Below are 14,066 nucleotides of genomic sequence, written 5' to 3'. Positions count from 1 at the left end.
ACACACACACACACACACACACACACACACAAGGGAATTGATCATACGAGGGACGTCCAGAAAGTAAGTACCGTTTTAAAATAATTCTTTAAAAAATAATGTTCCTTATCAAAACGTTTTATTTTTGAATACCTCATATATGACTACTTCTCCAAGTAGTCACCAGAACAGCTGAAGCATTTGTCGTAGCGTGGGGCGCGCCTCTGAATGACCTCATCGTGGAAAGCTGTCGCTTGCGATGTCAGCCAAAGTCCAGTCTCTCCTGTGAGATCAGCGTCTGAGTCGAAGTCCTACCCGGCCAAAAACTTTTTCAAATGCAGGAACAGATAGATGAAAATCACTCGGAGCCAGGTCTGGGCTGTACGAAGGATGCTTCAACTGTTCCCATCCGAAAGAGGCGATCAGGTTTTGGGTCTGTGTAGACTTGTGAGGAGTTGCATTGTCTTGAAGCAGAACAACGCCGTCGCAAAGCATTCTGCGTCTTTGGTTTGAAGGGTCTCTTACTGTCAGGCACACTAACACGAACAAGTAGATATTTTCTGGAGAAAAACGGAACAAAACAGACACAACTGACCTAATTACCTACGCCAAAGTTCTGCAGCACCAAAAAGACGCTTACCTATATAGAAATTATAAATATAAATCAATTTTTCATTAGTCAATACCTCATCTCTGCTCAATTAATCAAACACTACATGTGAAAACTCCAATTAAAATCAACAAAAGCAAAAATATAAACACACAATTGGTAAAACAAAACAAAAGAACAACAAATATCGTTCCAAAATCTGTCAGTGGACACAGGTGATTGATTGGGATGACGACAACAAACTCGCGACAGGTACAGTAAAAATGTCATCCACAAACATCTAAACATTTTTCATAATCCTGAACCAAAATCATTCATAAGCTTCAATTTCTACAATATATCTTTTTTTCTGACCAACAATAAATGCTGTAACATTCTCGATGTCTGTCATTTCTCAAAATATGAAGAATATAATGGGAATGAAGGATAACCACCCCCCTCCAAAAATAAAAAATAAAAAATAATAATAATACATTATAAATAAATAAATAAATAATAATAATTTTAAAAATGAATAAAACAACAACAACAACAACAACAACAACAACAACAACAACAACAACAACAACAACAACAACAACAACAACAAAACATATGGAATATATAACTAAAACTGAAACCCTCCTGAAAAAAATTGAGAACATTAGAAGAAAAACTATGATTATTCGTTACATTTTGAAAGAAAAATTGCCACCATCATGATATGCGACAAATTCAGACCAGAAACAGAAATAGTTTTCCATGAAAGCTAGATTCTCTTATCATGTAACGGGTGTAAATTCATGACAGGCAATACATTCTTTACAATAGAATGATGAGGGCGCAGTAATAACTGATAAACAAACTTAAATTCTTGAGGTAAAAAACTTAGATCTAACTTATTCCTTCAACTATACAACAATGAACACAATCTGACAAAAATTGGAACTTACTGGCAATTTGTCTTGAGGTGGCATTCTTCTCCTCACTCAGCCGAGAAGACCATAATATAGTAAAAACAGAAGTCCATAAAACTGTGAAGGGAGAGAGTGGATACATGTATTAGTAATCACTTTAAAGAGAAACTGGAGAGAGAGAGAGAGAGAGGGAGAGAGAGAGAGAGAGAGAGAGAGAGAGAGAGAGAGAGAGAGAGACAGACAGACAGACAGACAGACAGACAGACAGACAGACAGACAGACAGACAGACAGACAGACAGACAGACAGACAGACAGACAGGGACAAAGAGAGAGGGAGATAGTAAAAGAGGGAGAGGGGAGGTACCCGAGAGAGAGAGAGAGAGAGAGAGTCAGAGAGAGTCAGAGAGTCAGAGAGAGAGAGAGAGAGAGAGAGAGAGAGAGAGAGAGAGAGAGAGAGAGATCATGGAAAGATACAGGGGCAATCTAGACAATTAGACATACACACCACACCATAAGTAAAGGAAGCAATCCATATGTGCGGGACGGCAGCGGCAGCGGCAGCGGGACAGCAGCGGGACGATATGTGCGGTACCGCAAGTCACATTAAATCAATATGTGCGGCAGCGGAACGGCAGCGGGACGAAATGTGCGACATCGCAAGTGGCAAATTCAATAAGGGAAGTCATGTTGGCGCCTTTTTTGTTTTGAGCAGCATGGCACCTACCCAGTCAAAACTGTCTTGGAAAATGAAACAAGAACGAACACTGCTGATGATGATTATCTTCATCTTTTGTCACTAGCATAACGAACAGGTCCATGCATTCCTTTGCCATTCAGGACAGCCCAGAAGGCACCATTTGGGCATATCAAGAAAATTGGTGGATGAAAGACGACATAGGGGTGCAATGGTTTCAGCAAGTTTTCCGTGTCAAATGAATTGACTGCATCACACAGAGATTCTTCACAGTCAACCCTATTCCGCCACATTCATATTTTTGCCTGCGGCAGCGGCAGAATCGCTCCTGGGTGCGATTTTTATCGTCCCTTTGCCGTACCGCTGCTGTACCGCTGCCGTCCCGCTGCCGTCCCGCACTTAAGGATTCAGACATTGATTATATTGATATTTCTGTTGGAGCGATTTTTATCGTCCCGCTGCCGTGCCGCTGCCGCTGCCGCTGCCGTCCCGCACATATGGATTGTCACCTTTAGTTTACCCAGAGATGTAATAAGTAAGTCTTCCCAGAGATGTAACAAATTTTCTTATTGCCATTGACAGTAATAAACACTACCCAATATTGTTCTTTGAAATGAAATAAAAATCACTCCTAATACCTGTTATGAAAGAATACAGGTAGCAGACAAGCTGCAAAACCATTGTGTTGTAGTGGGATTTTTGTACTAGGTGAGTTGTTTTCTCTGTTCAGCTCATGTTTCAATGCAAGCTTAACGTAGATCTAGACTAAAAGATATTCACTTCAAAATAATTAGACTTACAACACATTGGAAAAAGTACAACAAGCACAATGTATCCTAGTAGGTCAAAATACATAGGCAGCATGTACTTTATTGAAAAATGTTCTTACCTGTGAACGCTCAGCTTGAAGGATCAGAAAACAAAGGGGTAGCGATATTTCGACGGCTTGCCGTCTGAAGATCGTGGCTGATATTAAACTCGCACAAAAAAGTCAAGGAACAAAAATTCAAAGAAAGATAACTGAAGAACAGTTTAACCGAATTTATTCTTCTTTTTTTTTTTCCAAAAAGATGCTTTAGACTCTAGATTAAGTGTGTACAATTTCAGTTTTCAACAACAACGAGAAGTTCATGTAAAATGAGTTTAAGTGATACTGGTTGGATTTCGAAAGTCTGAACAGCCATAGTTCTTCATGAACATTGTCAATAGTGGGTGTAGCCACTTCGTTTGACCAAACACTCGGCACAGCGTCGACGCGTGCACAGGACATGCCTTCGGAGAACTTGTTGCGGACGAGGCAGCCCAAGAATTGTTGAAGGGTTTGTGCAGGAGGGTGGTTGTCCCTTATCCACCGGTCAATGTGATCCCAAATGTTCTCTGTTGGGTTCAAATCCGGACTACAAGCTGGTCAGTCCATGCGGGTGACAGCTCGCTGCTGCAGGAAGTCCCCCACGATGCGCGCGCGATGTGGCGTGGCGTTGTCGTCCTGCAGTACAGCCTGGGGTCCAATCTGCTGCAGGAGAGGAACAGCAAGGGGACACAGGATTTCCTCCCTGTACCTTGCCGCGGTCAAATTGCCCTGTATATGGTACAGGGGGTCCTGTGGTGAGCTGAGAAGCCTCCCCACACCAGAACGGACCTTCCACCGTAGGGTGCCACCTGCTGGATGCACTCAGAGTGGAACCACAGAATTCTACACTTAAGTGTAGAATTCTGTGAGTGGAACAGCTCAGCTCGGCGCCTCCAGACGTGGGCTCGCCTGTTTGGGTGCAGCAGGTTAAATCTGGATTCGTCCGAGAAGACTACCTGGTCCCACTGACATTGTGTCCACTGTGAATGACGAGCAGACCACGCCCAGCGAGCTGCTTTGTAGGGCGGCGTGTGCCTTGGGCGCCTGGCAGGGACACGAGAAGCGAACCTGGCCCACCGATACGGTTCCTCACCGTCTCCTTGCTCTCTAGGACATTGGCTGTCACCCGTAGTTAGTCCCTGATGCCGTTTGCAGTAGTGGTTCGTGACATCACGGCCTGTCTGACGATGAACCGGTCGATGCTGTCGTTGGTCAAACGGGGCGGCCCTGGTCGAGGCCTGTCCTGGATCCTTCCGGTCGCTCGCCATCGTTCTTGCAGCCTCTATATGACCGATGGGGACACCCCAAGTCGATGTGCAACAACTGGGAACGTGGAGCCATCTTGGAGCCAGGTAAGGCCTCGTCCTCCGTCGACGTTGGGCAACGAGCATCGTTGGACCATCGTATTGTAATGAAACAGGGCTGAAAAACGCTGGCTTATAAAGGGTTGTAAGTGAGCAATATTTACAGCTAAGACATCTGTTTAGCACGTGCCACGCTTAGTTTTAGCTAACAGTCCCTGTGCCAATATTGCTGAGTAGAGAAATTTAGCCCATTTTTCATGCTTTTCGGCTGTGTTTCAGAATGCCCTGCGCCATCGCTGTGAAGCTGGTGCAGGCAAATTTGCCCTACATGAAAACTGTTTCTAGTCGTCAGTGCGGTGCCAAGTTTGGTTGACTGAGCTTAACACGTTTGTGAGATATTGAAGTTTAAATTTGACAGGTGAAAACACAAGTTGTTCCTTGACTTTTTTGGGCGAGTTTATTTCCACGGCATGCTATTTGAAAATCGGAAGTGATACCTATACGTTATGCCGCCTTGAGTCACAAGATCGGAATTGCTATTTCAACGACATAGTCCCTACTTGAAGTGTATCAATGCAAGGAATTTAATCCAAGGAGATGTGACGGAAGTACTCGGTGCGTGTACCGGTAAACGACATTAGATCTGATCTAGATCTACAATGCAAGTACATGTACTTTACACATCGTACATGGTATAAAAAGTGTATTGCAAACGAAAATAAGTGATGAATAATAATGTCATTTACATGCATTCAGGCAAAGCACGGGGTGCCAATTGGGGGATCGGGTCGGGTCGGGTCGGTTTGCTAGCCAGATTGAGGGCGAAAAGCGGCTATCGCGGCACCAGCCGCCGATGGCGTCCCCTCAGGCGACGAGTCGGGTGATCGTCCCAACCGGACCCGACCAGACCAGACCCGATCCCATCGGCAAATAGGCACCCCATTGTTGAAAAAAAAAATCCAACAGTGTCTTCTCTCCATTTTGCTTGAACAAAATAAATTGTGCATCTCTCACTCTCGTTACAATCACACAAAATATTCCATCATAGTCCGCCATGGCGTCTTGGACGGATTCAGACTAAAATCTTGGAGAACCGTACACTGTTGTTTGTAATATTATTATCTTCATGCCACCATTCACAGGGTCATCAGCAGAAGCATCTATCAGCCTTTGGTATTCTCAGCATTAATGGGTTTTCTTTATTTCTGAGCATCCAATCTAAGCGGCTTCCCTCAATCTTTGCTCACTGGTCCACGGCAAATTGTTGCGCCAGCCTCCTCATTTTGAACGCGATACTAAAATCATGCATGCGTACTTGGAGACGGAAGGCATAAAAATCTGCCTCAGTAAGGGTTCTGTTGTCTTGACGTTTTAAGTCCTAAATGCCAGCCATCACATCCAGTGGGGAACATGAGCACATAGTGAAGAACTAAATCGTAAGAACGACGGCATGTACTGATCCTTCGTAATTCCATATCTTCTCCTGATCTACATCGTAGTATGATGTCCAAATTGCCGGAGTGATCTCCAGGTAGGAGTGCTGCAACTTCAGCACATGAAGGTAAATTGTATGTACTGGTGTGTCAACTTCTAGGGGGGAACCTTGTTGGCATGCAACACAATTTCAACTTTTTTATCTTCTGCACACTTCAATTGCGGACTTGAAAGATTTTAAGTATGAATTGGCTTTGCGAAGGCAAGTTTGAAGTTCATTCAAAATGTCTGGCCGTAAAATAGTTGATAGTCGCAGCCTATCCTGAAGTTCTGTGGCAGAGTCATGAAAAAAATCTGTGCAAACTTTAGTTCAGTTTCAGCAGTGGGAAGAAGATTTCCTAATCGGTGGCACAGCTTGCCCTGGACTTTGAAGGTTGAGTTGAAGCCCTGTTCAGCTTGCTAACTGCACCCAATTGAAGAAAGGGCGAGAGCATTATTAAATCTATGTGACCTACAGTGTGGAAAGAAAGAGCTGCCGCTGAGCTGTTACCTCGTAATATTTTATTAGTTCCTAAAGGGGTGCGGGTGGTACAGGTATTCTAACTTTGCCATTTTGACAGGCGAATGTCTCTCTCTCTCTCTCTCTCTCTCTCTCTCTCTCTCTCTCTCTCTCTCTCTCTCTCTCTCTCTCTCTCTCTCTCTCTCTCTGTGTCTGTCTGTCTGTCTGTCTGTCTGTCTGTCTGTCTGTCTGTCTGTCTCTCTCTCTCTCTCTCTCTCTCTCTCTCTCTCTCTCTCTCTCTCTCTCCCCCTCTCTCTCTCTCTCTCTCTCTCTCTCTCTCTCTCTCTCTCTCTCTCTCTCTTATGGCTTTGCAGTGTTCAGAGACAACACTGAATTCACCACTGTCATGTGTTCGTAATCTCCGATCAACTTCAGTTTCACTAAAGGATTGTGCCCATCATGTTTTGTTGCTACTGTTTCTGCTGATTATTGACTGCTACCAAAGATCTGCTACTCCACTGGGCTTCTTTATCTCGTCCCCTTCTCTCCGAGTCCTCCAAAAGAGCAGGAAAGAAAAAAAATAAAAAAGCAATGTCTTACAAGTTTAAATGACATTACTATTATTGCCCTGATCCGACCAGTCTGCAGTGTTAATTGCCATGGATTGAGTGAGGGCTTCAAACTTGGAGCAGATGACTGGTATAAGGACGGAAAATTTGACGCTTAAAATGACAGGTAGGCCTATTATGACGGGAATCAATTATGTGGATCTGAATATCTTCTGACGCCCGCAAGTAATTATCTCCCCTTTTTAGACATATGATATGTTTTTATATCCTCTACAAATCATGTCATCCAATAAGTCTAATGCTAGCTTCATCTATAGATTTACACTGGGTTTTTTCGGTTACCAAATAGTTTTTCATTGTGTAATTTCATAATGATTGTTAATCTAAGCTATTTCGTCAATTTCTTTTTTTTTAAATACTAAAGCGAAGTGTCACATAGGTGCTAATGTTTAGTGCGAACAAATAATACGTAAAATTGTCTTCATTACCGCAAAGTAACAGTTGAAGGACAATATCACCTTAGCACCAGGAATTACTCTTGGCGTAATTGTGACGTTCTGTAGATTCTTTGTAGAAAAAAGAGATGATTTTGGAGGTCGATAAATGAGTTACTATGAAAGACAGAGAAACAAAGAAGTAGAATTCGATTTGAGTTTTGGTTTGGTATTTCGTGGATAAGAGTTAGCGAGTTCAGAACCGCAGTAGTAAACAGATTGTGAAACTTTTAGCTACTTTTGTTCCGTCAGATATACCTTCGACTTAGACGCTTTCGTAAATCCCCGTAGGCCTAGAGTTGATAAAACACTGCTTTATCCCACGCCACTTGTTCAAGGAAAGCGAAAGGGAAACATTCATAGTGGGTACCGGACATTTTATTATGGTGGCGTCATGTACCGAGAGTTATAAGACTGACGACGTGACTTAGGGGAGTCTCTAGAAAACTGTTTCTTTGTTTAGTTTCGTTTGATAAAGAGCAGCTGTGTCGCATTTCTGCCAGATAAGCGCCGTAAAATACTTACCAAAACAAAACAACAAAAAACCACCCCAAAAAACAACCTGTATTCTTTAGAGCAGATGTTTACATCTAGAGAAAGAGTGACTAGAGCTTAAATGAGTAGCAGCTGGAGGGACACGAGAGAGTGCGTGGACAGAGGGTTTGGTGGAAGGGCTGTCTATGTGCACTCACCACGAGAAAGTTTTCGTATTAAAAACCAATACTGACTGTTTTTAACATGGAAACCAGCCCCGCACCGAAAAGCCTGTTTGTTCCTTCTGAAACCTACGTGAGCACAGAGACTGTAAACCTCATCGAGATTATCATCGACCTTTTCATCAACTTTGCCATCTCTTGCATGGGCGTGGTCACCAACATCCTAGTCATCGCCGTCTTTATCAAGCAAGGCTTCAAAGACAGCGTCAGCGTTTCCATGACGACCATCGCGGCCTGGGACTTGCTGAAATGTTGGAGCGGTGCCCTGCAGAGACTCGTGGGTCCCATGGAGCTTCTGTACCCGCGAGAAGCTCACAGCTGGAGAAATATCTCGCACATAGTGCTGAGTCACACCATTACGTTTTCCACCTACGTGACTAGCGCCCTAGCGGCGTACGTGGCTGTGGAGAGATGTCTCTGCGTCTGTTTCCCCCTCCACGTCAAGTGGCTGCTCACCAGGAAAATCTCCACCTTCATGTGCATCACCATTTCCGTCGTAGTCTTCGGCAGTTTCTGCGTCATGTTTGGAGCCTATGACGTAGTCTGGGTTTGGAACGCTCGATTTAACGGCACTGTGGCTATTTATAGGTACAGCTCATTTGCCTTGGCCAATGAAGGACATCTGTTTCCGTACTACAAAATAATCGGGATAGTGTGGCCCTTCCTCAGTTTTGGCGTGATCACATTCTGTACATGCGTTATCTCACAGCGTTTGTCCCAGGCCTCCAGTTTCCGCAACAAACAGAAGGCAAGTATCTGGTCCAAAACCTGATCAACTACTCTTTTTTGTCTTGGTGGGGTGGGGGAGGGGTAAGTGTTTTACGGCGCTCGCAACTGCATAAGGTCATATGAGCGCACGGGACACATTAAACATTTTCAGCTGGTAGGGCCACACATGTATTGAATTTTGCCCGGGTGGCGGCCGAAGCCTACTCTTATCGGTTTTAGACCACCAATGAATCTTTAACGTGCGCAACCTGCACACGGGACCTCCGAGATTTTTCGCTCTTGTCCGAGAAGGCTAGGTGTAGATCTTTCCTACCATAAGATCAGGGGTGTGGCTGAAAGACAACAATAAGAAGGAGCCAAGGAGTAGCAGAAGAAAGGCTGCAGAAAAAGCCAGGAGCCCAGAGGAGAGGGTAAAGGAGGTGAAGGGATGGGGGCAGAAAATGGAGACGAAAGCAGACGACACAACATTGCTAGACAGAAGGAAAGGAGGTGAAAGGAGACAATTTTAGAGAAAAAATTATGTTTCCGTCGCTACCCGGATTCGAACCCGGAACCTTTGAATGAGAGACGAACACCTCAGCCCAGGGGCGAAGGCTGACTTGTTTGACAGGGTAATCAAAGTGAAATGGGACCAGATATGGCCTGTAGATATCACACAAGAATCTTACTCGAGGCGGCGACTCTGAGTTGTGAATGAAAACAAATCCGGAATTCATATTGTATGTTCAACCGCCAAAATAATCGGGAAAGTATCTTATTAAATATCAGTTCCCACTAAAATTAAACTTAACTTTAGATGTGAATACATAAACACAAAGCAAAGAAGCAGAGATGTCAGTACTAGATCTATATGTTATAGATCTACCAGTGAGTCTAACTCTTTGGTAGAACATGACAATTATTATTTTTTAAATTTCACATTTGGCTGTTTTTGTTAGCCTTTCCCGGCCAGGAGCTGGTGTCATAATCGAGGTCACGATCTGATTATAGGACGGTAAAAAGTCGAGGAAAAAAACCCAGCACAAGCAGCAGTCAAGAGATTATTAAGAGTTAGTTCCCCTCACATTTGTGAGGTAGACTCGACCAGTGTTAGTTAGCTTACTTAATCAGGGCTTGTGATTGATTTTAACTGTGGCCCCAAAGGGGTGAACAGGGTATATGTGGCAATGAAACAGCTTTGACTGCCATGCACATGTTCCCTTCAACTCTATTCCAGCCTCACTTTAAGCTTACTTAATCAAAGCTTGGGACTGCTTATGGAGTGGCCCGAGAGGGGTGAGGAGGCTATTTCTGTGGCCGTGAAACCGTTTTGAATGTTAGGCATACTGTTCGTTGTTGGTTACGAACGTCTTTTTACATTTAATTTATGAGGTTTACGTTTAAGGATGAATTTGACAGCGACAATGTTTCAAAATTAGAAAGGGAAGCAGTGATTATTTGATTATATAGACGCTTCGCCCCTGCCTCAGCCTCTAGGCCACGAGAACCCCCTCAACGGCACTAAGCTCACAAAGCAACACTTATTCTCAGAATAGAGAAAAACCAACCTAGACTCTAGTTATCATTCTTTTAAAAATTGTACCGTCATTCTGTATCTTTTCTTGCTTTTTTTTTCAACATTTAAAGTTTGAGTTTTAACACAATATTTCCCGAACTGATGGCATAGCACTGAGCAAAAAACTCCACACAAAAAAAGCTAATATTTAATGTTGGGCTCAGTGCAGCAAAACAGCTGTCCGGCGAGTTGTGTTTGCCCCACTTAATCCTTTCACGGTGGCGTCGGTAGCGTGGTGGTTCGGCTGATGGGCTAACCGCTGAAAGGTTGAGGGTTCTAAATTCTAGTCCCGGCTGGGTCTAACATTAAGTCTTTAAAAAAAGTTTTTGGCTCAAAAATCTCCAAAAGGTGTCTGAACAAACAAACATACAACGGTATCTTGCATGTCAGTGTCTGAACAAACAAACATACAATGGTATCTTGTTTGTGAGTGTCTGAACAAACAAACATACAACGATATTTTTTTATGTCAGTGTACGAGCAAACAAACATACAATGGTATCTTGTATGTCAGTGTCTGAGCAAACATACTACGGTAGCTTGCACGGTATGCTTCCCAATCAGTTGAGAAGGTCTGGCAGTTATGTCTTCTTCTTCTTCTTCTTCTTCTTCTTCTTCTTCTTCTTCTTCTTCTTCTTCTTGTATATCTCAGGGGTTTTCGACTTCTGGTTCTTCAACCTGCTAGATCTCAGGGGTAGTCGACTGCTGGTTCTTAAACCTGCTAGATCTCTGGGGTAGTCGATGAGAGAAATCGGAGGCGAAAGCAGACGTGCGACAGAACAAGTCTAGAGGACATGGAAGGAGGTGAAAGGAGAAAATTTAAGAGAAGAAAATGTTACCATTGCAGTCTGATTTTGAACACGGGACCTATTGAATGAGATGCGAACACCGTGCCTCTAGACCACGAGAGCCCTTGTCTGTAATACCCCATCGCACTGATCTCAAACTTTGTTTCTGTAATACCCCACCACACTGATCTCAAACTTTGTATCTGTAATACCCCAGCACACTGATCTCAAACCTTGCGTCTGTCTTAACCGACATGACGGTGAAACCTGAGACAAAAGAAATGACTACATTCTCAGAAGTGCCGGTGGTCATGGTAGGTATTCTGGTGTGTTTTGTTCCTTCTTTCCTATCAAACATCTATCGTCCTTATCCCCCACCCCACCCCCCTCTCCCCCTCTTTTTGTGTTTGTTACTCTCTTGTAACACCTCCAATCGTCTGCATTTATGTGACCTAATAGTGTTGCAAGTGTCGTAAAACTCACATTAGAACTAAAAATTCTCAGGAGCGTGATGAGAAGAAAGCTCAACTTTCTCCCCGGGACAGACAGGTGGTCAAGATGCTGCTGGTCATCGTGGCAATCTACGTCATCAGTTTGTTTCCCCGGATCGCCGTCTACGTTGTGAGGATTTTCATCGACGATTTCTATTTCCTTGGAAAGTATCATAATGTGTTTAAGGTAAGGTCTCGTCCTATCAGCTGGTGATAACTGCTGAATTAGAATTCTTTTTACTACTTGCAATGGTTTATTAAAACTCTTACCGGTATTGCCACTCCCAATACTATCTCATCTAGTGTCGGATCTGCGACAGACATCGGCGATCACGGTTCTCCATTAATTCGTCTGCTCGGATGCTCTTTAAAAAAGCCACACAATCCTGATCTCCCCTCGTCGCCCTTTCTGTTAAGGCCCTACAAGTATGTTGGTCTAGGTCTACCCCTGCCTCGTTTGCATTCAGTTTTGTCTGTTGGTAAGAGCTGGATGTTTTAGTGCTTTGAGGTCCGTATGTCTATTTAAGTGACCCACAAACAGCACTTGTCTCTTCTTGATTGTTTTTATCAGCGTGTGGCGCATGTGGGCTTTTTCAAGTACATGGACTACCACTGTTGGGTTGTTTCTTTCCTACCAAGAAATGTCTCAACACTCTCCTTTTTTGTGTATGTCATGTGTTTTACGCCCCCATTGACCCTATTTGTGCGGCATCGTGGTGAAATCAGGCTGTCGTCAAAATAATGAAATCGAAGATACTGGCATTTTTCGGCCAGTTTGGCAAGTTTTATTGAATTTTCTTTAGCTCAACAGCTTTTATGTCCATTTAAAAACACTTTTTGTGAGGGTTTTCCTGAAAAACGTATTAAAGCACGGAAATGTAAATTTTCAGTTTCCAAGGACTCTCAAGCATTGAAAGATATCAAGTATCAAGCTTTTGCGTCATTTTCTCGTTTACTGTACCTCTGAAATCAGACAACCCTACTCCCTTCAATCACACATATGTCGACTTCTTTTAAAGATAGAAGGGGCATTTTTTTCACCGAAAGATAGACAAATGATCAAGTTTTAAGATGACACCAATGACTCCACAACCCCAAAAATTGACGGGTGCCTGATTCCACCGTGTCGTTACACATTTAAATCATTTAGGCTGGAGGCAGGCTTCAAACCCTAAAAACGCCGATCGAATGATGCATAGCACCACAGACATAGCTGTATCTATCCTAGACTAGCTGGGTACCCGTTTGATGAACGGACTCAAAAGAATCGATCATCAAGTCATAGTGGAACCAGTGCGCACTGCTTGTGAACGGAAGCCTCATTTGTTTACAATGTGGTCTTAGAAGACGGACTTTTCCGAGATTAGGTCTAAACGAAACTAGTGAAAAACTGAAAATTAAATTACAGGGACTTCAGACTCCTTAATATAGCTGTGTACCCTTTAAATGATCCTGAAAAACAGTTGTTGTTTTTTCCAATTCGAAAGTTAAGTTGTTCGGAAGTTTTAGGCGACCAAAGTGACGAACTTTCACAAATATAATACCTAATTATTGTTTTGAGAACATAGGAGGGCAGAAATGAGTGTCTAATCATGATGATAATAACAGATAGCGGTCGTCTGCTTTAAGAGGTGTGTTGCTTGCTTACCACATCCAGAGCACGTATACTGTTTTGTGGCACTTTACTTTAACGAAGAAGCCTAATTTCCTAATTTCTATCGTAGACTTTACAGGCCTGTTATCTTCATCTGAAATTTACCCGTTACAGTTACAGCATGTGTACGATGGAATGTGCCATAAGTAAATTTGTGTTTCTATTTTACAAAACACAGCTGATAGAAACCTGTATGTAAATTCTTTACCATATCGACAGGCCGAAAGGCTAGAGAACCCAGACGGCCGCTGTATCGGGCAAGTAAAGTAAAGTAAAGTAAAGTGTTTCTATTTATTTTATTGGTATTTGGTGGTTTGAATGTTCCCGTTTTTAATCTGCTGGGGATTGGGCATATTAAAATTTTGTGTTTGCCTCGTCCCCTAAGAGTAAAAGTAGATGGTTGGTGGGCGCTCTGGTGGGGTCTGCTCCTTCTTTCCTATCAAACATCTATCGTTTTCTATCTCTCCATCTTCTTTCCTTTCAATCGTCTATCGTCGTTATCTCTCCTCCTTCTTTCTTATCAAACACCTAGAGTTCTTATCTCTCCTTCTTTCCTATCAAACATCTATAGTCCTTATCTGGCTCGGGTCAGTACATGTAGTTAGATCTTAAAATGTTTGAATGTTTAAAAATCGGTGCAAATATATATTTTCAATCTAAAACAACTTTCCTAGATAACATAAAAAATCGTAATAGTTCAATTTCACTTTATAATTTTCCATATAAAGGACAATGGCTTTCATAAAATCCAAAATTCTGTTGGGACCAACGACAGAAAAAATGTCTTGCAATTTCTTGCATTT

At 42.9% G+C, this 14,066-nt stretch overlaps 1 protein-coding gene across 1 annotated transcript; it reads left to right on the top strand.

Moving 5' to 3' along the window:
* The first annotated feature begins 8,068 nt into the window (after nucleotides 1-8,068).
* Nucleotides 8,069-8,818, top strand: LOC106011886. Its single transcript, XM_013083024.1, has one exon. The coding sequence runs from the start codon at nucleotides 8,069-8,071 to the stop codon at nucleotides 8,816-8,818; it is 750 nt and encodes a 249-aa protein (XP_012938478.1).
* Nucleotides 8,819-14,066: the final 5,248 nt, after the last annotated feature.

This window comes from Aplysia californica, unplaced genomic scaffold (genome assembly GCF_000002075.1).
Source record: "Aplysia californica isolate F4 #8 unplaced genomic scaffold, AplCal3.0 scaffold00206, whole genome shotgun sequence".
Taxonomy (NCBI): Eukaryota; Metazoa; Mollusca; class Gastropoda; order Aplysiida; family Aplysiidae; genus Aplysia; species Aplysia californica.
The sequence above is the reverse complement of the archived record's forward strand: the minus strand, read 5'-3'. Positions and strand labels throughout refer to the sequence as shown.